At 39.1% G+C, this 27885-nt stretch overlaps 2 protein-coding genes across 9 annotated transcripts in view; one reads left to right on the top strand and one right to left on the bottom strand.

Moving 5' to 3' along the window:
- Positions 1-7806, top strand: part of STARD3NL (STARD3 N-terminal like) — a 48511-nt gene extending 40705 nt beyond the window's left edge. For 3 of the 5 annotated variants that reach the window (XM_051612841.1, XM_051612843.1, XM_051612840.1), the window contains 5 exons: positions 1617-1670; positions 1773-1890; positions 3455-3553; positions 6420-6489; positions 7320-7806. In XM_051612841.1, coding sequence (XP_051468801.1) covers positions 1617-1670; positions 1773-1890; positions 3455-3553; positions 6420-6472 — 324 coding nt within the window. In that variant the 3' untranslated portion in view covers positions 6473-6489; positions 7320-7806. The remainder of the gene's footprint in view (positions 1-1616; positions 1671-1772; positions 1891-3454; positions 3554-6419; positions 6490-7319) is intronic. The other 2 variants (XM_051612844.1, XM_051612842.1) reach the window with 1 other exon arrangement.
- Positions 7807-9763: 1957 nt separating this feature from the next.
- Positions 9764-27239, bottom strand: MLH1 (mutL homolog 1). 4 transcript variants are annotated; one of them, XM_051612836.1, is made up of 19 exons: positions 26965-27232; positions 25867-25957; positions 25633-25731; positions 24496-24569; positions 24106-24178; positions 22985-23076; positions 21878-21920; positions 21192-21280; positions 19473-19585; positions 18753-18846; positions 17649-17802; positions 16565-16923; positions 15617-15765; positions 13754-13862; positions 12879-12942; positions 12193-12357; positions 11113-11205; positions 10618-10731; positions 9764-10123 (listed from the first exon to the last, which is right to left on the bottom strand). In XM_051612836.1, the coding sequence occupies exons 1-19, from the start codon at positions 27069-27071 to the stop codon at positions 9956-9958; spliced, it is 2250 nt and encodes a 749-aa protein (XP_051468796.1). In that variant the 5' UTR covers positions 27072-27232; the 3' UTR covers positions 9764-9955. The 4 variants fall into 4 exon arrangements, with proteins under 4 accessions (XP_051468796.1, XP_051468797.1, XP_051468799.1 ...); XM_051612837.1 differs by lacking the exon at positions 10618-10731 and having other exon boundaries at positions 26965-27236; XM_051612839.1 differs by lacking the exon at positions 10618-10731 and having other exon boundaries at positions 9949-10123; positions 11113-11224; positions 26965-27239.
- Positions 27240-27885: the final 646 nt, after the last annotated feature.

Genomic DNA, 27885 nt, shown 5'->3' with positions numbered 1-27885 from the left:
CTTAACGTTTGTATGTTAAGAATCATCTTTATGGTCTATAAAGAAATTCACTATACAGTAACAGATTAAAAGCTTCTGGAAGATTTTCAGCCTAAAGAATTTTAACAGCACAGTGGGTATGGTCGTTATTAGGTGTCATGTTAATACAAATCAAAGACTTACTTTGAATCCAGTATTGGTGGCTAGTCATAACAGCTTGTTACCTCTGACTTGTTAATTAATGTTTGAAATATATTTGCATTTGAAATAGTGAACTGTATTCAAAAAGAAGAATTAGCATTATTGTACAAGAGATCTGGCTGTCCATTAGCTCCCACATTCTTAGCTTTTTAGAGTTTTAGGTGAGCACTAGCACCTACACTGCTTTCATGCTCCAATACAAAATGCTGAATATGAATCCCTTCTTAGAAAAGGAGTTCTTGAGAACTGTGCACAACCACAATAGGTTGGAGCAAATACCTGTAATGCAGCTGTACTGCGTGGATGAGAAAGAATGCAAAACTTGATAAAAAATTCATGCTTCCACCAGTCAGTACTATAGATTGCAATACAATAGGCATGTTGCTGTCTTCGTGCATTGTAAATCTTAAGACTTTTGTCCCCTTACACTGTTGTAGGTGCATGTAGGATGTGTTTCTTCAAGTGAGTAGGATGCAGTGTGTTCAGTAGTCTGAGATTACATGCTGTTATTTTTTTGAAATGGTGTTAGTAGCGTGGCACAAATACATAATAGTAACTGCTACTCTGTTTGTGTCTGGTTTTAAGTGCACACCTCTCCAAATCCCTTGCTCTTAGTTTTGTAGCTTTAGGGTGTTTCTTCCAGTGACATCCTCTAACTTGATGCAGTTGTTTGTGAGGTGTTGAGAGTGAACCCATCACGGCAGTCATCCATTAGGTACATAAAGCTTCACTGAAGGTTTTGCAGAAGCCATTAATCTTAAAACCATACCTGTGCTTATGGGAAGCTAGTTAGGTTCTGCTCTTATTTAAGGAATTGCTGGATCCAAATGCACCAATAGAGTTAGAAACCTTGCTTAAGTGAGCAGTACTTGTCCACTGCTTTTTTGTTTGTGGGGTTTCCAGACATTTTATGCAGCCTGCCATTTTTAAAGCATGTCAGGGAATATCAAGTCTTCAAAGTGATTAATTTGTCACAATGTCAGTATGTGAATTAAAATTTTAATTAAAATCTACTCCTACAAAGATCTTTTCTTGTTTTGGTGGTAGTGGAAAGCATTTGGAGCAATTGCTATTTGCTTTTTCCTAAAAACTCAGATAGTTTGGGGGTGTTTTTAAGGGACTTGTTGAATTAGATACTGCATCTTCTTTAAACAGTATGATCACAATTTTTATAACTCAGCATCAATGTAGCACCTAAACTGCCTATCTACTGCGTGGAAATCAACACTTGGAGATGTCCATATTAAAAGTTACCTTTATGAAGAAGGTTCTTTTAATAACACTTTAAGTTAACCGTGTCATAATTGTTCCATTTCAATAATCTATGGTCGGGCAGTTGTTGGTAAATATTTAAAGTTGCAACTGATAGATAATGGCAGAAATAAGAAAGTAAATCCGTTTATTAGTCTTAACTGTTCTTACCCTGTCTCTTTCAGTTTACAACAGCAGTGACCAGTGCCTTTTTATTAGCAAAAGTAATTATTTCACAGGTATATATTCTAATAAAATGATTTTTTAACTTTATTTTTTTCTGGCAAGCAATATTCATCAGGGTGATTTCTGTAATGTTGTGCGGTTTTGTTTCCTTCAAGCTATTCTCACAGGGTGCTTTTGGCTATGTGCTGCCCATCATATCCTTCATACTTGCCTGGATTGAAACTTGGTTTTTGGACTTCAAAGTGTTACCACAAGAAGCTGAAGAAGAAAACAGTGAGTTTTTGATATTTCCCCTCAATTGCTGCAGTTGGTGACATTTGATCCCATGTTATCTGGCAGAAGAATGTTTCTTTCAGCTTCTCAAAATGTAAAGAGCTGTAGGAAAACTTAAATCATGCAGCATCATTTTTCTTTTTCTGGGAGAGAACACAGGCCTTCAAAGAAGATGGGATTTCACTGGAAAATACTGATTTTAAGCAATCAAGTCAGACAACTGATAGGCATATTTGGATTGTGTTGTGTGGTGGTACTTATGTAGTGCCTTATTTGCTTTCAAATCTGAGGCAGATAATGAAAAGAGATTTTTAATAGGTTGTGCCTTTTGACCAGGTATTTTTTCTCTCCTGCCTCTGATGGGAGTGGAAGCTGATTTTTTTTCATCTTACTGTTTTATGTTTAAAGAACCCAACCAAACAACAACAAAACCCAGAAAAAAATTCTGTCTAATGCAAAAGTGCTTATAATTTGGAGATGTTTTTCTCTAAATTATTTTAAAAGAATTAAAAAAAAAAAAAAAAAAAAAAAAGAAGAAAAAAGGGGAAATAACGGGGAAATACTGTCTTTCTACTGAAGAGGATTTCCAGCTCTAAAACTTCCTTCTGTGAGCAGGATTTAAAGCTAAAAACCAACCAGTATGTCTCTTCTAGTATCCTGTGACTTATTATTAATAAGTAGGGAGGCTGACCTTCCTCTTTCAGGCAGTGCGGAAATACAAGTAAAATAGATGTCTCCTTTGGAAACTTCAGACTGGTTAATAAGATAAATAAGTATGTAGAAATAGTAGTTTGAGTTGGTAAGATATTTTTTTAATAACTGCTGGCTACCTCAGATAGCTCTTCTGATTCAGTAAAACAGCAAGGTTTTCTTTTTTTTCTTCGTCAGTCTTCATGTGGCAGAGAGTAAAGGATGGAGTAAAGGAAGTTCAGTTGCCTTACATGGCAGTAAGGACAAGATTAATTAGCTTATTTTGCACGCCCCCGCCCCCCCCCTTTATTTTTATGCTGAGTTAAACACACCAGAATAGCTCCATGTAATTTCCAGATAATTTTTCCTGATTTTAGATCAAATTGAGCCAAAAGAAGTTGAAGGTTGAAGTAACTAGGTGAATTGAGACGGAGAGGTGAAAGCAAGGTATTAATGAGGAGTCTTACAGTCACAAAGTGAGAAAATATTGTATTTGGTTATGCGTGGCAGCTCACTTACCATTAAAAATATATTACAGAATGTTAGTTAGCCAGTGAATATTGATGAATTTACAAATATCATCCTAATCATGCAATCGCAGTATGGAAGTGGAAGGAAGGATTCCATAATTCATTTGTACAGTACCTCTGTTTTGCTTAAGTGTGTTTCCTTTGCTGTCTGAAGTTACATATGAAGACATAAATGTTGGATTACCATTTGTTTGATTTTTTTTTTCTGATATATTTATTAATAGAAGTAACTTGTTAGGAATGCTAGTATAACACATCCATCTTTAAGAGCCTTCATCAATACTTGATCTTTAAGGTATTATGTGATAGTATTGAGGATTTGTGGCTTTTGTTTTTCCTTATAGGATTTTTGATAGCACAAGATGCTTCTGAACGGGCAGCTCTTCTTCACCCAGGAGTCCTCTCTGATGGGCAGTTCTATTCTCCTCCTGAATCTGTAGCAGGTAGTTATGGTCACATAGTGAATTATTATTATTTTTTTAATTGATATCAAATTCCTTCATTTTTCATCTCCTTCACATGGTTAGGCTGGGTAAGGGTTAAGGATAAAAAAATAACTTTTTAAAATGAGAAGTGTAATTTACAATCCTTAAATAAAATATTATTTGTATCCCGTAATTCAGTTAGTTACTACCTATCAGATGAATTACAATACACATAATTACAATACGCATAATAAAATGCACAAAACACAAAGGTGTTAAATACAAGCTTAGTCTGAAAGAAAATAGTTCCACAACTGAAAGGAGGGGGTTATTTGTTTCTGCCATCAGTGATCCCTATGGGTCCCTTGCAACTTGAGATACTCCTAAGATTCAGTGATCTCTTAACTGCTACCAGTAGTGTTTATGCTGCGATGCACGATTTACTCCAGCCTCAACTTGGAGCTTTACAGTACTTTAGGACAGACAGGGAATCAGAAACTGCTGTAAGGCAAACTGAATTTTCAATCAGAGGCTCCTTTCCTTTCTCATACCAAAAGAAAAAGTGCTCTCTCTGTAAAAAGGCTGGCTGTGTGGGTAGATGGGCTGAAGGCAAGTGTTAGTTGCATCTTAACTCTGCGTTTCATGTGCTTTGTTCAAAGTGAGGTATGAGCTGAGTAAGCCAAAAATTAAATGGCAATACTGAAAGATTTAAGAATGTGTTTGCAGGCATTTCAAGGAAAGAATTATGGGTTGAGTTATTTGAGGATGCAGCGTAAACCCCCAAATCCTACCATAAAATGTAAATATCTTCTGTAAAACTGTGCTGCATTATGCAATATATTCAAAATATTAATATCTGCTAGTTGCTACAGATACATTTGCCCATCTACATCATAGAGTTATACATGGTATTTTTCACTTTAAGGGCTGTCTCTGTGGTTGCTGAGCATCTTGGCATAATGAACGACTTAGAGCTCCATCTAGGGATGACAAAGCCTGAACACAGTGTCGAGTATAACTAATGATTCAGTGAGAACGTATTTTAGTTAAATCTGAGAGTCTATCTTGAGGAATAGTGGTTGGAAGTATTATAGTGGATTCAGCCTGGGATTTTTTTTGCAGTAGAATTTACCGTGTGAGAGGAAGTGTAAGTGGACCCAACATGTTTTCCTTGGCAGCTTGGCTGGGTCAGTGTTGCATGTGCAGTGACCTATCACCATGTGTGTGGTGACTACAGATCTGTCTGTGCCACCACTTTCAGCTTATTGAATGGGTTTCAGTAACATCTCATGTGTCTTCTCCTAGCCTTCTCTAACTGCCAAGCTTTAGCACCCTTCATTGGTGTGCGAAGCAAAAGAAACAGTCAAATTAACATATCTGAGCTGAAATACACTGGTAGTCACATAGCATTCTGAAACTGTTAGATGATGTACGGGGAAAAGTAGCTCACAGTTTTAAATATTTTCTTCAAAATTCTTCTTTCAGATAAGACAAACTATGGATTGTTCTAAGAGAGCAATTTTTGATCAATTTACCTTACATATTGATTGGAAAAACATTTGGAAATAAACTGTTTCCCAAGATCAAACAAAGGGGAATAAACCCCTCTGCTGACATGGCACCAGGTCTGAAAACAAATCTTTGCTGTCAGCAAATGACATTTAAAAGGTGCTCTGTTGGAATTTTCAGCATGTTTATCTTTTTATGTCTTCCTTGAAGATGCACATGTCCAGGGCCATACCCTTTTCCATCCACTTCTTTGTATGAGTTGACCCTTCATCATTAGACTTGGTTGCCAGGAACCAAATCATTCTGGGAGGTAGCAAATGAAAATTCAGTCTGGAAAGAGTAAATTTCTACAGTTTCTGTACAATTTGAGCTTCAAAATGGAAGGCAGGTATGCTATTCTGAGAAAGGAAAGGACTTCAGAGTAGTTTGGCCAAAAAAATCCCATGTAACACTTTTGTCTGTCTTTATTTACTTCTTGTGAGAGGGAATGTGTGCCCACAGTTTGGCTTTAAATTGATGGCGAAAACCCAAGTAAGTCTCACAAGCATTTTATCAAAGACAGTTCTCTACATACTGTTTCTTTGGGGTTTTTTTCTGATTTTAAACTGCCCAAGATGTGTATGGCAAGATGCCTGGGCTGAGAATTTTCTCATTCATCCCTGGCAAGGACTGACTGCCACCTCAGAAGTGGGCAGAGACATCTGCGGCTTGAGTTGCATCTCGAGAACTTCGAGCCAGCACTGGTCATCCTCTTTACTTACTATATTCTTGCTCTCCCTGAAATGACTGATCCATCAAGCCACTTTTCCTGCAAGGCAGTGCCTTCAGCAGGAGGTGTCTCTGGGCATGTAGCCCTGTGACCAGCTAAGCTTTGTTTTCAGGACCTTCCAGGGCTTTGTCATAGCAGAGAGCTGAAAGCAGGTGGTGGACAAGGAGAAGAGAACTGGGCAGGGACTGGCAAAGGGAACTGTTTGGTTTCTGGCTGCTTTGAAGATGTCTTATGAAATTGTCTTCCAAAGCGCAGGATGTAGCATGTGGGAAAATCTGCTCATCAGTGAGCAGATGTGGAGTTGATTATCCTGCATGTGTTACAGTGAAAACTTGAAGCACTTGCTAACTGAATCTATTGACAGCTAAGTATTTCAAGAATTATCACAGTACTGGGTTTTGTGTTTGATAACTGCAAAAAGAAAACAGTCTTCATTGTGAAACATCCAAAAAAGACAAGAAATCTAAAATTAAAAGGTACATATTTTTATGGGAAATAGTTGCTTTGAATTGCCTTTTGATAAGCCGTTACCAGTGGTGGTCTGCTTCTTTCTTTTTTTTCTTCTTCGCTGACCTGATCTAACAGCATTCTTGTCTTCCTTTTCAGGATCTGATGAAGACTCTGAAGAAAAACAAGACAGTGAAAAACCAGTTGTATAGCAAATATGAGAGAGCAGGCAAGTTCCTTTGCATTAGAACCTGAATATTCCTAAAAATATTTTTTGTCTTCTTAGTTCCTCCCCAGTTAATTTGAACAGTGGGCCAACTCTCAGGAGTTCATCACCTTTGAACCCAGTCTTCTGAGACAGGCATCTTAGCAACCTTTGAGCAGGAAATCCTACCCGCCGAGCTCTTGAGAGTCTGTAGTTGGGGTCCTCTCTGCTGCTGAGTTCTGGTTAACCTGGGCCCAGGGGTCTGAGAGCTGTTTGGGAAAATAGTGTAAAAGCCGGTAGTCTCGGGATGGAACACCTCCAGCATTTATTTGTTGGCTCTCCTGGAAAGGATAATGGTGGACCTGATGTGTAAAAGCTCCTTTTTTTGGACGTGGGGAGAGATAATTCGTTCGAGGTGGCAATGCAAGAGTGCTAGGAAGAGGTTTTCTTTTAGTTTAGGTCTAGGACCAATATATTACTCTTGAAGATTGCATGAGCAAAGCTACTTGGGTGTTTCCCCTCTTCAGTCTGCTTAATACTTCAAATGGGTTACACTGGAGCAGCTGTGTTTTAAGATTTATTTTTTTTTTGTGTACTGTGGTTAAATGTGAGAGATTATTTCCTTATTTTGGAAATGACTTCATTTACTTTCAGAATTATCTTGCCCCATGCTTTCACTGCACCACACATGGCAAACAAAGCGCAAACTAGGGGAGGCTCAAGCTTCTGATTTGAAAACTTCTCGTGCTTTTCTGGAAGTGCGGGATGACCTTTCCTTTTCAGCCTCCCTGTTTTCAGTATCTGTTCTCTTCACTCACATCTTCATTCATCCTGACTTATGTAATCTGTTACAGAAAGAAAATTTCTGAGGGAAGTTGTTGGGTTTTGGAAACTGGCAACAGAGTCTGTGGCTGACTTGCTGGTGGAGCTGCTGACAGGATAATTTATTCATTAGAAAGCAAAGGGAACGGTTCCCGTATACTGTAATACCTCACAAAGATGTACCATGTTGACATTTGTATATTAAATTGCCTCCCAGGTGGCATGAAAATACTGTCCATTATGTATTTTATTATTCAGTGATTCCTGAAGTTCATCTTCTAATGACTTGGTAATTACTGGAAAGTGTTGTCTTGTGTATCTAATCAAGAGACTTGTAATATAATGAAGTAAAAACTTCTCTATGGTGGAAGTGTATTTAATGATTGTTGGGACTCACTAGGTAAAATTATTTCATGTTATTGCAAATTTGTCATTAGTTTTATGTTTACTTTTTGTAACTCCATGCATTTTCTTTTTTAACAGATATGTTCACTTTCTAAAATAAAACTGTTAAAACATAGGTAATGCATGATGATATTTTGTTGCTTTATCAACTGAAAGTCTTCATTTACTACTCCTTTATTTCTTGTGGGGTAATGACGATGTGAATTTGCATAGGTTGTGTGCAGAATGTGTTATAGTGCTGTTTTATATGTGTTATAGTGCTGTTCTGTATTTATATGGCTGCCTACAGGGAGGCAGTAGTAGTGGAACATCATTTCTTTGTTGCAGATGATATCTAAAGGATTCAAGGAGCTTTTTTGAAATAACTTAGTTCCCGTTCTTGTACTGGTGGTGGATGTTTTTCAGATTCAAAGAGGAACTGGAGTAAATGACCCTCCAGCAGTGAAAGGAAGGTAGTCAGTTGTTCTATGGACAATATTGCTTTGTAATATTTTCATTGCTGTGGAGCAGAAGCACAGTGAGTAGAAGACAGGAGGGGCTGTGGTCTGTCTCTTCCAATCAGCTTTTCTTTGAAGCAGTAGTGACAGTTTCAGGTTACATGACTTTCCCACTAAAAGCACAAAGCAAAAGCCAGTCCTCAAAGCATTAAAGCATATTTTGGTTTCCCCTTAGTCTCAACAAATCAATGAACTAGCAGCAGGGGCTTGTAAGCCACTGCAGTTGTGAAACTCAGAGCCATGAACCTGATGAGACCCAGGAACTGCAGATGGATGCATGTGTTCAAACCTTTCAGGGCCATGTGGATGCAGCAGTTGGTTTCTCTTTTCAGCTTTGGGTATGAGAAGCTGCAAGGGGATTGGGAGATGATTTATTGAAAGGCATCTTGAGTCACTAAGATGATACTTGCTTAGTTGTCCTGCTGGAGTTGAGGCTACAGGACCAAAGGAAGACCATTCTGGGAGCAGTAAAGGGGAAAGGAGAGGAAGAGATGGGTATGAAAGTGATGCTATTGAAGGCTGCAAGAGCTACACTTAAGCAGATGTTCTGAGAATACCTTCACAGCCATTTTATTCAATTTAGTTGCTATGAAGCTTTAACAGTAAAATCATTATCTGCCTTTTTGCTTTAAATAACAGTTCTATAAATAACTATGACTAAAAGAATAGGTAGCCGATCTTCCTTCACACTGAAGATCAATACACACCAAAGGTAGTTAAGTGGCTGTTACATTGGCTTCAGCGTGCTATTTCTAAAATTCTCTTCTGTGGCTGCTGGATTAAAAAAATAAGCCAGGATCAAGTCTATTGCTTATGTCCCTTCAGCAGGTCCAGAGGATCCAGGTAAAAATAAAGCCTTAGAAGAAAAAAAAAAAATAATCAAAACCTGTCACTTAACAATGCTGGAATGTTCTGAACCAAGCAGTAAACTCAATGAGAAAAACACACCTGGGATAGGAGGTCAAAAATTCCATTCAATCTGTGAACTTTATGTGCATGACTTCATTGGAACACCTTCCTCAACCTGTAATGTGGAATTCCTCTGGAAATCTAAGAAATGTTACCTTATTCTCAGTGCCTGCTTCTTCTGCAGGAAAGATGAATTAGTATAAAATCGTTCTGCTTTACAACTAATAAGCCTTATGCATTACTGATGGAAAATCAGGGGGATGGGGCGGGAGGGGCATGTATTTTGTTACCCAAACATGAATATCTGGCAAACTTGAGGTAAAGATTTTGCAAACCTTTTGTAAACCACGTTTACTTTCTGTGGCATGTGGTTGAGGTTTTCAGTCTGTATATTGAGTTAAATGAGATGTCCTGTTTTCTTACATAGGGTGTTAACTGAGGAAATTACTGCCTCACAAGTGGGAAGTGAACAGCACCTGCAGTGGTGCTGTTCACCCCTATGCAAATGCCTATCATTTTGGACTTGTATGAGATGCTTTCCTGCTGCAAACTGCTGCCCTTCAGGAATATTTCTCAAAGTTGTCCCTTTTGTTATCTTTGCAATCCACAGCAGTAGTGCTTCAGCTTATACCAGAACCTTTGTCAAACAGAACAAACATCTTGGGTTTAGACATAGCTAAACCAGTTCTTTTTATTCTTTGATCAACTGAAGGAAAATAGACCATTTGCTATCATGTTAGTATGATATTAAATCCTCTCTTTCTCTAATCATTATTCCAGCTTTATCCTCCTAAATAAAACAGTGTTTGTGTGAATGGTGCACATCCAAAAAACAGTCTATATAATTAACTACTTGTTCAACATCTCTCAAAAACTTTATACAGGTCAGGCAGGTTCGCAAGCTGCAAAATGTTGCCATCTTCTGTGAAGTGCTTAGGAGGTAAAAGATGAGTCCTAAAAGCTTTGTAAAGTATATGTTCCACAGTCCATTTCCATGTAGTTGAACCAGAATCAGAATCTTCATTCTAAAACAGAAAGGAAAAAGGACAAACAATTAAACTGAAATTCTCTTTTACTGAAGGAGAATGCTCCTTAAGAAACGATTATGTGAGACTACAGAGTGTAACATTCTGCTAGTATTAGAGAGGAAGTTCATTCAATACAGTCAAGTTAATTTTTAGCTATTTGAGTGGTGTCAGTTGCAGAATGGGCTATCTCGACTGAATAATTAAGCAGATACTTAAGACACAAGCAGACTATATTTTTAATTTTTATACATGCTTATTCTTCTATAGTAATTTATCATAGCTCAGCAGATACAACCCAGACTCAGAGGCCAAGAACTGCTGTAATATTAAGTACACTCCATTGCCCGGTCTTAAAAGGTTCTGTTACTACATATCATACTTCAGAAAATTTAAGCCACGTTCTTTGAGGATCTTGCCACACTGCTGAGTTGGGACTAGAAGTCAACAGTTGAAAGAGAAAGTTTCCTGTGTGTTGTTACATATTCTTGTACCTGAGAAATTGTCAGGTTGGCTTCATCTATTATGTATTGCTTTCTAATGGAGTAGAACATGGCTAATTCTTTACTTAGGCTTTCAAAACACTCCTTTTCTTCATCCCAGTTTACCTGTTACAAGAAAAAGAAGCCAGTTACTAGAATCTGGGTAGCAGTCAGAAACGACAGATTCGTTAATGTGGGAAAGTCGTAATAACATTTTGGCCATTATTTGTGCTGATAAAGGTAAAGGGATAAAACAAAAACAAACAAAAAGGGTAGAAAAGCAAGCTTTCAAATCAAAATATATTCTCATTCAGTCAGTAGTTAGGCATGCAGAGGCAAAGCACAACTGTTCACTAACCATAGCAAAAGTATCCAGAACATGTATCAGTACATTTAACCAACTCCAGCCTTTCCTTTGCAGGTTCTGACGAATTAATTTGATTCACTTCATTCTTATCTAAGTAGAAAAAAGTCATTTGTGAGTGAATAAAAGAAGTGAGACTCTACCTCTGTGGCCAAGCGAAGGATAAACATAGGCAGTCCTTCCAGTGGCGGAACGTAGTTCTCTATCAGAAGTGGTAACCCAGTAAGGTTTCCTTCCTGCAAGGCAATGCTGCTGCTTCAGTTAAAAAAAAAAAAAGTATTTTCTTGCAAGTAAACACACCAAAACCATTACATAGTTGTCACAGTTTGACTCAGGATCAGCAATTAAACCAGTGACAATTCTCTTGATCCCCTCCCACCCAGGTAGGGAAGGGAAGAGAGAACGAGAGAGAGACTCTCTGGATTGAAAACTGAACTACACAGCTTTAATTAAACATGAATGATAAAAGAAAATATATACAGTTATATACAAATGTGTTCAGGAATGTGCAAACCCCTATTGCCTCCAGCAACTCCCACAGCTCAAGCCAGGACAACATTGTAAGACTGATTCTTACCAAACTTAGTGAGCCTTTTAAAGCCTCATGCCAGGCAGACAGTCCAGGAAGCGGGTTAGTGGTGGTGTTTAACTTCACAAGGCCTGGATTTAAGCCACTCGGCTCAGGAAGACTTGAATTCAGCTCCTCCTCTACCTCTAGTCACTGACTACAGAGATCCCACTTTGCAGGAGAATATCAGAGTGCAGTGTTTGGATTATATGACCCTTGAAGAAGCTGCTCAGTTTTGTATAGAGTAAGGGAAGCATCGAACTACACCCAAAAAAAAGACACTGAGGGCAGTGGTGATGCTAGAGAGCTGGTTAAACTGCACACCTTGTTGGGTAAGAGATCTGCATCCTATTTATGGAAGCAGTGACTAAATTATTTTATTTGGTAACTAATTGAACATCTTTGTGTAGCACCCTTCTAAGAGCAGCATAAGTCCTGAGCATTTTTAATGAAAGTACTAGCTCACCTACATCTTACTGAGGTAGCTCTTAGAGAAAATAAGTACTGCAAGCAAACTATTGCAGTTAATCTCTTACCAAAATGTAGAATCATAGAACAATTTAGGTGGGAAACTTTTAAGATCATCAGGTCCAACAATAAATGTAACACTGCCCAGTCCACCATTCTTTTTCTGTCAGAAGTATAAAGCAATCACCTTATCAATTTCAAGAGAAAAATAATCTTTCAGCATGTCAGTCTTCTTTTTCAGAAACTCCACAATGTATTCAGCAAGCTCTTCTTTCGGGCCATCTTCTTCTGTCCAGCCACTTTCAGGATCCTCTAAAGCAAGCATTGAAAGCTCATATAAAGGAGCTGGCTCCTGAAAACACGAGAAGGCAAAACTGTTCAACAAGTTCCACTGGAACTTTATAGCTTCTTCCTTCACCTGTAAACTAACTGTAATGTTTCTGGCCTGCAGAGCAAACCGTTCTGTCTTTCATAACCAGTCTGAATAGTATGAGTTTCTTTCCGATGTAATTCTGTGCAGCTGCAAAGTGCTGTGATATTTACAGGATAAACAGTAGCAATCAACACTATTTCTGATACTGTGTATTCAAATTAATTATTTGTCCCAATGTAACAAGCAACAGCAAGATTTGGTGAAAATCTAGGAGTGACACTACTTAATAAACAGCTAGGGGGACAACTTACAGTAGTAGCTACAAAATCACTGTGTTTTCTACTTTCAACATTCATTCTTACTGTAAAAGAAACAAAACATTGCTCCTGTAATGGACAAAAATGAACAGGTGAAACTGTATTTATTTGCAAGGATGGGCTTATTCTAAAGAATTTTTTAAATACCTTTTCATACAGGATATAATGTAAAATTATACTTACAGACAACCTTAAGACTCCGAAGTTTGCAAAGTCGTAAATAAGTATCTGGTAGAAGAGTTCTTGGCTAAATTGAAGTACAAAAGTTAGTTATATGGACAGAATCAAGGACCTCCAAGTTTTAATTATGAGGGGAAGGTAAGGGTTTTCTTGGAAACACCAGGTGTATATTTCCATTCATATCAAAGATTCTACTTGAGCTGTTTAAGATTCACACACACTATCTAGATGTTTACAATTAAATCTGTTTCTTGGTTTCTGACATCATCAGCCAAATTGGTGCAGAAATGTTACTTACTCAAGCATACAGCTAATATCAGTTTATTCCCAGATACCTTATATTTCAGCCTCTTTGCTGCACTGCAAGAAATGCATAGGAGTTTGGAATCTGATAGACATGTCTGTCTTAAGTATATTCTCTTACTTGTTATAAAATGTATGTACGTGGCCCTGTAAGGCTGCATGTGCAGAAATACAAACTTTGTGTTAGGATCATGTCCTGCAGCTTAACCCAACAGTGGGTACAGTGTTTTACAAGACTTTTCTGAAGCCTCTGCTTGCTCAGCTTTGTACAGTGTGCCGTAGGCCAGTAGCTACTGTAGACAATCACGAAGCATATAAAATGGCTTTCCCTCCCTCTGGTCTGTGAGCACACAATACAGTAGCTGGCGTCTTACTTACAGACTCCCTGCAACTTTTCTCAGGCATGCCAGACTTGTTTGCACTGTGCTTGAGCTGGTTTCTTAATCTGTAGCCTCATGACTTTTCAGATAAGCAACAAGAAAATGATGATTTTCCTGTCATTTCCTTCCTTCTTTTGATTAGCTTAGTAACTGGTACTTATTTCAACTGCTAACAAGTCTTAACAATTTCTTTACCTGAGTCTTGTTGTATTGAGAAGATACAGTTTTGTCTGATACTGGGCCAGAGCCCACTGAGGACTGACACAGCCAACAAATGAGTGATCATGTAGCATCTCCTGAAGATCTGAAACAATTGAGGGGGTGAGGAAGAAACAAAAGGATTTAATTTCATATTTGCAGCCCTGTCCTAAGTTATTTAGCTGAGTAGTTTGTGTCTTTTTAGCTTTAAAGTCTCAGTGCAGTCAGCAGTCAGTACTGTACCCCTGCTACTTTTTATAGGCTTGTACTGTCAATCATCCACATTTTTAAATATTCATTATTTGCATACATACACATTTATATATGAAAGCAGAAGCGAGAATAGTTACAGAACAGTTAAACTAAAAATACAAATTAAAAAAAAAACAAGCACAGAACAAAACCCCTCTGTATTTTACTTGAATAGCTTTTCAAAACTCATTTCCAGCCACAGGAGGTTAGTAAGGGAGCACAGACAGGCTTCAAAGAAAGCTGCAGATGTAAAATAACTGCAACAAAATCTAGTATTGTCAGACTAAACTCTGAAAGTGTGACAGAATAGGTCCATAATTCATTTATTTTCCTCTCCCCCAAAAAAATCTCTGGCCTTCTCATTTATATACATTAAAAAAAAATAAAATAGAGGAGTCAGATTCCATAATACAAGTTCAGTTTAGGCATTCCACCAAAAAAAAAATGCCACTAGTTGCAGTCCTTCAGAGCAGCTTAGTTCCACGAGCTTGGCACTGCAGTCACAGCACATCCAAAGCACTACACTACCCAAATTCCCTGTTACCTTTTCCAAGGAAATACAATATTGAGAGAAGAGTATTTCATTCTTGCAAAGGTCTCTTGTAGGTGTTTCTTACACATGTGAAGACAAGACACAACCTGATGCAGCTCCCCAAGTTCTACCATAAATTTGGGGACATTTTATGGCTCAGGGACAACTCTTCAATTGCAGCATTTAAACAGTGACAGTCAGGTACGGAATTACCAGCCTAATGCAAAACTTTTCCTGGAGCAGAACTGAAGTGTAAGTATATACTTAATCTAAAAATTTTCAGTAATTTATAAAAAAAGTTACTTATTACAGATGTCTGTTAGTCTAGCCACTTTATCTGCGGAACATCCCCAATTTTTACTAACAGAAATATCAAAATAAATTCAACAAAACCCCCAGAAGACAAGATTCCCAATGTTTAGACTAACTGAGCATTATGGGTGTGTGACCCAGTATGACTCTGAAGGCAAGTGAAAGTGCCAAGAGAGAAGCAAGCCTAGGAAGAACTGCAAACCTCTCACCTTTTTTCTAAAACGGAGTTGTTTTTAGAGTTTACCAGAAAAGAGAATAATATTTCACCAGTCTTATCATTTCATCTAAGTGGGACAGACACAAATGAAAAGCAAAAGCAGTAAATAAAAAAACTAGTATCAAGCATGTCCCACCCTACATCACCATTATTCAACTAAGCAAAATTTTTCTAATGACTATATATTGTAGCTGCCATTTCTGTTGGAATATTACAAAATAACTCCGCTTTTCAAGCTGTGATGTTACAGTGTTCCTCATTATGATGCAAGTTCAAGTTCACAAGATATTCAGAATGCATAAAACCTCTATCCACTAACAAGGTACACAGTAGTTTTTACAATGGTTCTCAGTGTGGCTCGTTATGGCAGCTGCCTCTTCAAAGTTTGGTCCCCTCAACATTTATCAAACACTTTTATTAAAGGCTCACTTGGCAGCACAGTGAGCCAATTAAGCCACCTTCTGAATATCTTTTTCCTCATCAGTTCAAACAATCATATTTAGTTAGTGGGATAACAACAATAGTGAGAAGGAAAAAGTTTTCCTACTTGCATGTGCCTGGTTGCTGATTTCTTCTTGGAGAGTCAATACACTGGTCAAGTTGATAATTCTTCTTCTAGGGGTGCAGGCAGCAGTCATGTCCTTTCTTGTGTTATCTTTTTTCATTTCTACATCCACATCTTCCCGTGGTCTCTTTCTGCAAGACCAAAACAAAAGGAATTCTGTTCAGTTCTCCTGTCATGTAAGCAAAACACACATGCAACAGATGGGATGCTCAATTCATGTGCTGTACATGAACACAGAAAATGCAGAAGGTTTCCCAGAGCTTCCCAGAAAGACTGTTTCATTTTAATTTGTTAGGAAAAGGTAGTTCATAAGAGAACTGACAGCTTTCTGATACCAATCACATCAGACATCTGTTGTTTAAGCACCAAGACAACTGGGGTCTAAAGGACTCATAAAAAAATGTTGATATTTCTAATTTTTTTTCATTATAATTTTTCTGTAATACTAGAGAGTGGGAATTAAAAAAAAAAAAAAATCAGATTCCCTCAGAAGACATGGGCCTCTCATAACAGCTCCTTGAGGAGCTGAAAAAAGAATACAGCACTTCTGTCTGTACTAGGGTAACACCTGCAGAATTCATTGATGTAGTTTTTAATCTTTCTATCCCCTCACAAAAGGAGGGCCTCCAAATAGAGACAGACCAGTATGAACTCCCTCAACTAAAGTTAATGTCATCACTTATACTGTCTCCTGCCTTTTGGTATTCATGGAAATCCCATTCCAGTTACAAAATTTAGCACTAGTTTTGTAATTTACACTTCATAGATGAAGTTCAACTTCTCATTAAAATGCAACAGTAAGTTATTCCAAGGAAATTTTTCCTTACAAAAAAGCAGAAATACAAAGAGATCAGAAAAATCTTCAGTTTCAGGGCCCTACCATGAAATAAATAGGTAGCCTTGCATGACCTCAGGAAAGACGAGACTTACCGAGGAGGCACTGCCTCAGGAGACAAGCGTCCACTCTCACTCATCTCCACAGGTACCACTGTGTCCTGCTCAACATCAGCCATTTCCACAAGATCACTGACATCTTCCATTTCAGACTCCTGTGGCCTGACCACACTCTCCAGAGGTCCTGCATTAGCCTCTGTTGTGGCTTCAGTGCAGCCTGTACTTAGGGGGTTGTTCACTGGCTGAAGAAAAGCATCCAATTTCTGCTCTCGGGAATCAGTGCGGACCATCTGATGTGCATAAACTTTATCACTGGTTCCTTTGGCAACCGCAGAAGAGTTTGCTGCTGATTTTACAACTTCACTGGAAGAACAATCGGCCCCCGGAAGCAATGTCTTTGTTCAGGCATGGGGAAGTAAGGAGAAGAGATTCAATAACAAAACCCACAAAGATCAGCCACGTTTCTCACAGCATCTTACTGCTCAGAGGCAAGTAACTTCCAAGCCCCACAAACAGCATGTCAACTTCTTAAACATGCTGCTAGCTTTGCACTTGCTGTACACATAGCATGAATGCCATCATCTTGGCAGTCAGTGAAATCATTAGTTAGCATTCCCTTGCCTCAGAATAAGTCTTTAATGTAAAAAAGCACATGGAAAATGTTTTTTAAACTATTATCATTCTTATATTATGCTCTATATAATGAGAGATTAGGAAATATTTTTCCTGACTTTTTTCATTTAGATTAAATTCTAAGTGTTGTGAAAGACAAGAGTCAATCAATTTCCTCAGTCGCTTGCATTTCACATTCACCAAGGCATAATAAAAACAACTTACCACATGTTAAGACTAACATACTTGTAAAATAAAAAAAAACTTCAACAGATACTTGACAGGAAGGTATGCGAAATATTTTCATGCACTTTTTCTCCAGCAAGTTCACTGCCGCATTGTTAACTTAAGTATATGAAGGCAATTTTATCCCTGAAACTGAGCAAAGCTCTCAAGCTACCAATGTAATTATCAACCACTGCATAAATTGTACTATTGAACTGATTAAACATATACACAACAGTTAAAATACTACAGAGCTGTGGCCACTTGAAGCATGTGTTCTCACCTGAGTGAAGTACATCCTTGAAGAATTGGAGCCCAATAACTTGCTCTCTACATGTTGTTGCACACATTCAAGAATACTGTCTTCATGAAGGAAATGGACCTCGTGTTTTGTAGGGTGCACATTCACATCTACATTCTGGGGGGCTATTTCCAGGCTGGAAAACATTTTTAAAAAGAAATTAACCTAAAAACTTCCTATGGAGAGGGTGCAAATTGGTTCTGTATGGAATTTGTCAGACTTGAGACTGCTACTCCATGCAAAGAAGCCAAAAGGGCCCTGAAACCTGCTAAAGTCAAACCAAACAAATCTGACTGTAGCATACTGAGAATAATTACTCTGAAGGACTCGATTCAAAACTCACTATAATCAGCTTACATCCATGATCTTAAACCATTGTACTACTACAAAACAGTTTTTAGAAATAACTTCTACTTGCAGTGTCTCCCGCGTTTACGACTTCTGCCCCCTGTCATTTTGCAACGATCCCAAGCAAGCATTCAATGCAATGCTGCAATGGGAGAACTTTATTGTTAGGAAGCACTGAGTATCAATAAGTTTCACTGTTGAATGGCAAGATCCAATTGCTTACCAGTTACAAAGCCAGTTTTTCCATTCTATGTCACATTCTCCAATTTTTAAAGGACTGTTTCTGTTCAGCTTTAGCTATTAATTGATCTATAAAAAATTATTAGTTTCCTAGAAGCAGAATGCAATTCACTTCTTTTTATTGCATTAGCCTACCAAGAACAGTAATTGTTAAATACCAATCCCAGCAAGGTAAATTGTTAATGTATTTGGAATAAATGATCTGAATGGTCCTAAATGCTCTGCTGTATTCTCAGCACAATTCATTATCCTAAGTGAAGAGCATCTATAATATGAAAGGACTTAAGCTGAAATTATAGACACTCACTGCTTCTGAAAATAAGGCCAGTCTTCTTAAGATTTCTTTAATATCATGGAATTATTTCCTTTCTGGCAGGTAAGTACGTCAGTGCAATGCTTAACTCTGCTATCAGAAACACAAATGTCTCTCTAAACCCACTGACCCAAGCTAGATCCTACCAGATAGTATGAAAAGGCTACTTCTTCCTATTACTTTACCTTAAGTATAGAAAAGGATGTGTGCTTTTTGGCAGATAAGCAGCATACACAGTTTCTATGGCTTTCCGCAAAGCAGCCGACTCTACCAATCGATCTGAAACACAGAGCAAAGTGCTGTTTTCAAGCAGCCCCACTGACACACACACACTGAAACACACGTACGCACACACACACACTGAAACACACACACTGCGCAGCGTCCAACTGCTCCTTCAGGCCAATATCTTCATGCTTTGTATGGCATCTGTTACACCCATTTTCTCCTGAGACCTATTTATTCTTCACATAAAACCAGGAATAGGCAGAATCTTCTTACTATGTTTTGTATTTAGAAGTATTGCCGCCCCCCCAAATACTTAAATAACCAGACTGCCTTTTCATTATTTCATGCGCTCAAGGTTTGTTGCATCCCATGCCTATGTTGCTACAGAATGGAGAGACCACGCTACATAAGCTGGTAGGACACAATCATAACATCAATACTTCATGAGCTTTTGTCTCTTTAGGCCCAGTCTTTGCAGTTTTCCACTATTAAGAGTGCAAAACTTGATGCACATTACAAATAGAAAAACACCTTAAGCTCTACAATTCACTGTAATGCTTATTCTTCAATGTTTTTAAGAACGTTCCTACATTTTGTGGTTCTTCAGAAAGTTTTGTTCTCATTATTATAAAAGAAACATAAGACTGTACAACCTGCTGGGGTTTTTTTTAACTTACGATTTATGAAGAGTAAAAATGCACATTTCTTCACGGAGTAGTTTGCATTTGTGATGTAGCCTTTCATTTTAAAGGCCAGACCTGCATCTTCACAACCCACTTCTATCAGTTCCCTATTGATGGGTTTGACAGAAACACACACACAAAATATTTTTTCCTGTTGATACAGATTTCAAACAGCATAGTGACATATTGTTCTATATGCTATTTATATGACAGTTAATGAAAACATTGGAATTATCTGAGAGTTCAAACAGTCATTGCTGAGTCACAAAAGTTATTTAACCTGAACTGCATTGTTTCACCTTCCTAACTAAACGTAAAATAGTCACACAGTATAATTGCAGTCTGTAAAACTATCCACAGTATCTTTTTAACAGATATCACAGTATCCACAATATTATAACCATCTACTGACAATTCAAATATGCATTTCACCATGTAAGTCATTGACAGAGATAGAGAAGGACACTTGAAAATTGTCAGCAGCTAGGGAAGAATATTCCTTTTCTTGAACTACTTTGTCCACTTTTACCAGCCTAATATTTATTGGTGGGCTGTTAAGAAGTCATAAAAATGTGAACACCTTTTTCTTGCTCATGCATACAGCTCTTAGCATTAGCAACTTTCATAACATTTTTTATAATTTTTTATTATTCATTAGCTAAGGAAATCCACTTTGGTATTTGGAAGGCAACCAGGGCAGTTGGCAAGGCATTATGCCAACTTCTAAAGTTAACATGGAAATGGCCTATGGGCTACTTATTTCCGATTCAACCTCAATATAAATAGAGTGACATTTTTATTCGTATTCATTTTCAAGTCAAAACTACAAGCTAGACTAAACATCTTAAATTGGATAAAAGTTTCACTTTAAATCACCCAATCAAAATATTTAAGTTAAAATGGACAATTTATTCAGAACTGCACAAAGGAAAAACTGCATTAAATAAGCATTAGTAGTATGCAAAAAAAAAACATAACCAAGAAATACAAACAGCACTGCAAACTTTATCACTAAACAGCCTCTCTATTTTGCTGTGTTTCTTAAAGATGTTTACAAGTGCTAAAAGTTAAATTCCTTATATGTGAAGTGTGATTTTATTTCAATGTATAACTGAATCCAATTGACACCCAAGTATTCATGGGACAAACCCATTCCACAACTTACTTCAATTAATTCTTTACACCAGAATGTCTTATAAAAAGAGAATTTTTTCCTATAGTGGCAGATAAATTTTCAGAGGATTATTAGTTTTATGTGTTTTCAATTCTTCTGCCTGGATTACTCAGCTTCAGCTGATGTAGGTTTTGTCAAAATATTAAACCATAAGATTTCAGAAAAACAAATTTGAGACTTCAAAGTTTATCAGATAGACTGTGGTAAGAAGTGTAAGACTTTCATGGTGTGAGATTAGACTGAGAACTTGTAGAGTACACAAGTACAGTTTGCTCTTTTTAAATGAGCACACAGAAAGTTACAAGCAGGTGGTTTCCTCTTCATGCATTAGAAGAACAACTTTGCAACTTCCCTCTTTCCATTGATATAGTAACAAAAAAAAAAAAGTCACATTCTGCAAGACAAGGGAACTCTTTTTGCAACACTCCTCTATAATACACCTTGAAAGAAGCAGGAAAAGCAACCCATGTACTTTAAAAAAGAGAGAAGGAGATTCACTAGAAAACTTCATATCAAAAGGAAACTTGACATCAACATACCTGCTAACAGCATTTCCAAAGATTGACCTAATGTTATCCACTGTTGAAGCATTTGATAAGGTCCTAACATCTGACACAGTATCACCTTGCTAAAGAGAGTAGAAATGAGATTTACAGTTCTGGCTGAAGTTTTAGAAACACATTAAACTTAACATTTCCAACACAAACGCAGAAGACATACAATCATTATAATGTTTTGTATTATTTACACATTTGTGTTCTGAAAAGCAACAGACGATAAATGGCACAGGGTTACAAGATTTGCTAGGTCACATCAGACCCAGTCAGGCTAGTAACTCCTTCTTGGAAAGTGAGAAACATAAGCACTTCAGTAAATAATTCTCCAGAATGCCACAGAATGAAGGTGTTCCACCCCATCCTCTTTCTTAGAGATACTAGTAACCAGATTCTCAAAAGAAGGTGAAACAGCTCAAAGCTGAAATAAAATAACACTTTGGCCACACAGAAAACTCCAAATTCCTGACAAATATATTCTTCTCTTGTTTGTTTTTAACTAAGGTGTTTTCTATCCAAACTGCATCAACATACAAGTTAACATCTCAGTACAAAGGAAGGCTCTATACATTATTCCCATTGCAAAAGATGCAGAGAAGATTTTCTGGCATTTTCATATATACACATTATTTTATATACACATATTGAAGTTATAAAGAATTTTTGCGTACCTTTTTAACTGAAAAGCTGATGCCTGAGTTATGGATGGCATACCTGAAAAACAGGTAAACATAAGACTGCAGGATGTGAAAACTAAGGTTACTTTCCCTGAGGGCTGAAAAGTGACTACAAACGGGCAAACAATTTCATTTCCTATTACACCATATTGTGGTTTGAGCCAAATTGAGCTTTTTTAGACTAAAAAGCTATAAAAATAAATGTATTCTATTTATAATTTGTCTGTAACCATATGAAATTCAAGGATCAGCTTAGCTTATTTCTCAAAACAAACAAAAACACCCAACACAACAACAACAACAAAACTGATCGACTTCTATAGACCTGGTTAGTTCAGTTTAATTGCACAGGTTTAACTAGAAGAACAGTAAAACCTTCTCAGTGTAACAGAATCAAGTCTCAGCTGCTATGGAGAAGGATGTGAAAAATGGCTGGCTTGCCCTTCTAACTTCCCCTGCCCGCATGGCTCAGCTGTCTGTCACCCAAGGGCCAAGTTCTGATACACTGCAGCTGCATAACCCTGGCTCAAACTTCTGGAGAAGTTGCTAAGTTATGGGAAAGAACATACAGTAGAACCTTGCAAGATGAGAAACGTAAAAGTGCAGAGGTTAGATTGCTGTGACTGGGACAGTAACGCAAAAATTCAAGAGGAAAAAAAAGCAAAATTAAAAGATGTAAAATCCTACTGGAAAAAAACCCCAATGAGTTGGAAACCCATAACTCAGCAGGACTTCAGATCAGCCTGTTCCATGGAACAGCAGAACCTGGTCTTTCATCTCCCAGTCAGTCTCCTGGCTGAAGTCTTCAGGCCAAACTGAAGTCAGTTTTTACTTGTATTCTATCCAGCCCAAGTTCATTGAGAGTTCACTCCTTCAAGTCTATCACCATTTTTTTGGTTGGAATTCTCTCATAATGGTCACAGACAGACTACAGTGTTTCTCCTCTGGACTTTCTGGACTGTTATCTGACACAGTATACTAACAAATAGTTAAAAACCCTCAAAAGAGCAACAAAAGTGACACCACACACACACATGCCAGGCTCTCTGGAAAAGTACTTGACAGCAGCAGAAAAAATTTAAGCCTCCTATTTCAGTTTACCTGCTAACAACTTCAAGTATTTTTGCATATTCTTCATTGGGATTTTTTAAAGCTTTCCTCCTTGTATTTACATTGTAAAAAAGATCTTCAACCTGCAGAGAAAAAGATCACAATTTAAAATAATTTAAAAAAAAAAATTCTCACCATGTAATTAATCTACATCCATCCTCTTAATAGACAGATACTACACATTTTTCTGAAGACATTTTAATTTGTGAAGGATCAACATTCATTTTATTCCTTAGCTGCTTAAGTTCATCTAAACCAAGGCAACTCCAGAGAAATTTCTGTTTTCAGGTACATCACTATTTTTACCAATAACAACTCCACAACTCACTTTGCAGTGAAAGTGATATGCTTTCCATTGCAGATAACAATGGATTCCCTGATTACACTGGATTTTCATGAAATGCAAATAAATGTTAAAACAGTTGCTGCAAACACAGCTATTAATGATGTTAAAACAACAGTTGAAGTTGTTAATTTCCATTGTTTATTTAAACAATATGCAAATCCTTCCTCTCCTATAGTAAGAAAGACAGAAATATAAAGCTCAGCTTCTTTTTAAAGGTACATTATCCTAAATATTGACATGAGAAGCTCCTTGGTTGTATGTTCCACATAGATGCAGACTCCTTCCCATCCATTATTCTTCATAATCCTAATTCCAATCCTAATCCAAACCCACACTCAAAGCTTGGTAGATGTAAGAAATATATTAGTTAAAGACAAACAGCAGTTCCACAGCTTCCAGCCCTCATCTTTCCACTTCTCCATATTCTGAGCTTCTTGCTTCTAGTAGCCCTAACTGTCCATTGAAGCTTTCAGCAGTCCAGAAGGATGATGAAATATTTTTTATAGCATATGCCTATGCTATCTCTCATAAGGAAAAGGGGAATAAAAAATTTTTTAAAAAGAGGATCTGGTGAATTTTATGTTGCTGGGAAAGCAAAACAAAACACCACACAACAATATAATCTGGAAAATATTCTACAAGGTGATACTGTAATGTACCTTACAATGTAAGACATACCAATACCTGGTACAAGCATCAGGACCAGAGAACAGAGAAGGGGACCAGGGAACAAAGCAGACAAGAGAGAACAGGCACAGAAACCTACCGTGATCTGAGTTCCTTGGTTGCCAGCACAGGGTTTTGGAGCAGCCTTAATTTTTCCATCACTGTAAGTAGCTCTAGACAGAAAATAAAAAGAGTTTACCCTACACTGGCTGCTGAAGTAGAATTCCTTTTAAGATTCTCTTTTCCCCAATATTTTTCATAGATATGGTTTAGCTAAAAGCTTACCTTTACAATTAGAAATTAAAAATTAAAAAAAAAAAATTTAAAAAAATCACTCAAACTATGTTTTCTTACATTCTTAGTGTTTTTTGTAGCTACCCTAGAAACACATGCCCCACCCTATTCTTTAATAAGCACACCAAAAAGATAATTAAATACATCTGTTCATTATTACATGCAGCAGAAGTCACTTGGACAACAGGGAGCATACCTGTATGCACACTTTGCATCAGCTGTTTTAGATGTTACTGTGACATGGGCAACATGACTGATGCTAGCCAACGCCTAGGAAAAGAGACAGCATCTTTGTAAACCTTGCTCTGGAAACCATTGATTGCTGAAGCAGTGTCCACTCTTTAAACAGTATCACTACAATTTGATATACCACTTGTAAGTAATTAACAAAAGACCTTACAAGAAAATTGCAGCTCAGTAAAGATTTTTAAAAATGTAGTATCAATAACACTGACATTTATCCAGAACCTTCTTTTGACTTCTCTAACATTTCATTACCTCTGACAATGCAAGCAGATAACCATGTAGCATAGCTAAAAAATTTTCCAAGTGATTGCAGCTGTGCCCTTTTCTTTCTCTCATGTTAACAAAAAACAGCAGGAAGGTTTTAGCCATTGCTTTCTCATCCCTGCCCAAGTTCTTCCCCTGAGTGTAGGTGATATTGCAATGTTAGGTTACTATGTTTTCCTGGAAAGTTACAATGTTTCTCCTGGAAGCTCAATGTGCCAACACACACTGCTGAGGAGAGGACTTCCTGGGTCCTGAGAGACCCTGAACAGTGTATCTGAGCACAGGCAACATGTATCTTTTTGTCCCATCTGGACGGGAATGCAGAACAAGGCATGGACTGCTCTTTCTAGGCAGGTTTAAATACAGCCTATGAGAATTTAGAGAACTAGTGTATCTGAGGGACCAGAGATACTAGGTTTGATTAACAGCAAAAGCAAGGGAAGACAAACATTTAAAGTATTGTATTTAGACAAATGTCTGACATCGGAGATTTAGCTTCCACTAAAATATTTCATTGTCTTTTACCCATAGGTTCCCAAAGCAGCATTTGAGAAGACAGGACTTGCTTTACTTTGAAAAAAAACCAAAAATCTTACTCCAGGAAGCAAAAAGAACATACATGACTCCCTAGGTATTAATCTAATCTTGAAAGACATAGAAACATATTTTGAACTATATTCACATGGCTGACCTCCTCAGAAAACAGAAAACCTCTCAGAAAACATCTTGTATAGACTATGGGGAAAAGGACAGTGGGTAAACCCCACTACAACAGGCTAACAACAAGCTACAAAAAGTTTCAAAACCTTGATGAAGACCCTACCTCACCCCTGAAGCCATAGGTAGAAATACTAGCCAAGTCTTCAAATTTTTGCAGTTTACTTGTAGTAAACCTCTCGCATACAATGTCCAGATCTTCTTTCTGTGGGAAAGGGACAAGTAATAGTCACTTTCTTTTTCCACGTTTTTTTCAAGATCAGAAACATTTAGAAACTGAAATAGATTTTAAGAAGTAGTATTACACATCAGCATACAGCTGGAAACTTTTTTTACTCACTCTGATACCGCAGCCATTATCTTGGACCTGGATAAGCTTCAGACCACCTTCTTTAACAACTACCTGGATACTCGTAGATTTAGCATCCAAACTGCAGAAACCAAGAAAGCATTCTTGAGAACAGCAATTCTAGAGAATAAAGCACTACATTACTTTGATTCAAAAATTTACTTTTCTCACATGAGTGATAGGTTTGTTTCTACTTGAGACTAATACTGCAGTTCATTCAGTTTCAGATACATTTTAATGTCTCCTTCCTTCTTCTTCTAACTAGTGATGTATTATTCTAAATCACCATCCACAAAAATTATTAAGAACTTAAAGAAATTTAAAAAATAAGAAGGTGCTCAGTCTGAGACACAGACCTTCTCTCCCCCTTAATGAAACCTAAGGCAGCCTGAGGTGCTTGCTTTCACACAGCTGACACAGCTCACCACGCTGACTAAAGGCAGCAACTTTAATCCCAGACAGGCTTCACCTTCAAAACAAATAACTGACTTATCAACTTGACACTGAAAGTTAAAGACTTCATAAACTTATCAAACATAGAATCACAGAATCGTTTTGGTTGGGGAAGACCTTTAAGATCACCAGGCCCAACCGCTCACCTAGCACACGGCCAAGCCCACCACTGAACCACGTCCCTCAGCACCACATCCACATATTTTCTCAGATACCTCCAGGAACGGCAGCTCCACCGCTTCCCTGGGCAGCCTGTCCCAGCGCCTGACAACCCTGGCAGCGAAGAACTTTTTTTTTTTTTTCCTAAAATCCAATCTGAATTTGCGCTGGCGCAACTTGAGGCCACGTCCTCTCGTCGTTATCACCTGTTACTTGAGAGAAGGGGCCAGCACGGCAGGGTGACACGGTCTCCCCTCAGCCTCCTTGTCTCGAGGCTCAACAACCCCAGCTCCCTCAGCCGCTCCTCGCCAGACAGAGCGAACCCGAGCACAACCGCAGGCGGCCCTTTGGGACGGAGCTGCGCCACTCGGGCACACACGGTTTGACTCCCCCCCCAGCCCCCGCGCTTTCACGTTGACCCCTCGCGGCTGCCCCGGAGCCGCCCCCAGCCCCCCTGCGCGGCCGGCCCCGCGTTACCAGTTCTCTATCATCTCCTTGATGGCGTTGGCCGGCCTCTGGATCACCTCGCCGGCCGCGATGCGGTTCACCACGGCCTCGTCCAGCCGCCGGATCACGCCCGCCATCAGCGGCGGGACCGGGGCCCGCCTCGGGCAGCCGCCCAAGGGGAGAGGGGAGCGGGGGGCCCGGGGCGAGGGGCCCGGGGCGGGGGGCCGGGCTGCGGGGGCGGCCGCACCCGCGGGGCCCTGGGGGGGCCGGGGGAGCCAGACAAGGCCGCGCGGGCCCGCCCCGGCGGCTCGCGCCAAACAGCCGCTCCCGCCCCCTGCCCCGCCGGGCGCGAGCGGCTCTCCTATTGGGCGCCGCCAGTGCCCATCACGCGGGGGCGGGGGGGGGGAGGGGGGAAGCAGCGGGACTCCGCTGCGATTGGCTGCGGAGGCTCGGGGGCGGGGCGGGGCGGGGCGGGATGCGGCGCCGCCCGGCGGCGGGGTCAGGCGGGAGCGGCATGGGCGCAGCCGCGGTGCCTCCCGCACCCGGGGCGCCTCCCGCAGCCGCGGCGTGCGGGCCTCCCGTCACGAGATGCTTTCCGGGGCGCACCTGAGGGGTGCGTGCATCCCGGTGCGGGGCGCGCCAGGCTCCAGAGTCGCTCGGATGATGCGAAGCGGGTAATTGTGGCCTGGCCGTGGCTGAAACCTGGCAGCGGGTTGTGAGCTTCGGGGTCTTCCGGGCTTTGGAGACAATGCGGGGGGTGCGAACTGGAACGCGGGCAGCTGCACGTAAACACCAGAAAACACTTCTTTGCTGTGAGGGTGACAGAGCCCTGGGACAGGCTGCCCAGAGAGGCTGTGGAGCCTCCTTCGCTGGAGACATTCAAACCCTGCATGAACACGTTCCTGTGTGATGTGCTCTGGGTGACCCTGCTCTGGCAGGGGGGTTGGACTG

This window comes from Apus apus, chromosome 2, assembly GCF_020740795.1.
Source record: "Apus apus isolate bApuApu2 chromosome 2, bApuApu2.pri.cur, whole genome shotgun sequence".
NCBI lineage: Eukaryota > Metazoa > Chordata > Aves > Apodiformes > Apodidae > Apus > Apus apus.
The sequence above is the reverse complement of the archived record's forward strand: the minus strand, read 5'-3'. Positions and strand labels throughout refer to the sequence as shown.

Bases quoted from the DNA above. Each gene is read 5' to 3' on its own strand.
- MLH1 (XM_051612836.1), bottom strand. From the start codon at position 27,071: ATGGCGGGCGTGATCCGGCGGCTGGACGAGGCCGTGGTGAACCGCATC. The intron at 25,732-25,866 runs GTGAGTAAAAAA...CCTTTCCCACAG, and splicing joins ATAATGGCTGCGGTATCAGA to AAAGAAGATCTGGACATTGT. The intron at 24,570-25,632 runs GTAGGGTCTTCA...CTCTTTTCCTAG, and splicing joins CCTATGGCTTCAGGGGTGAG to GCGTTGGCTAGCATCAGTCA.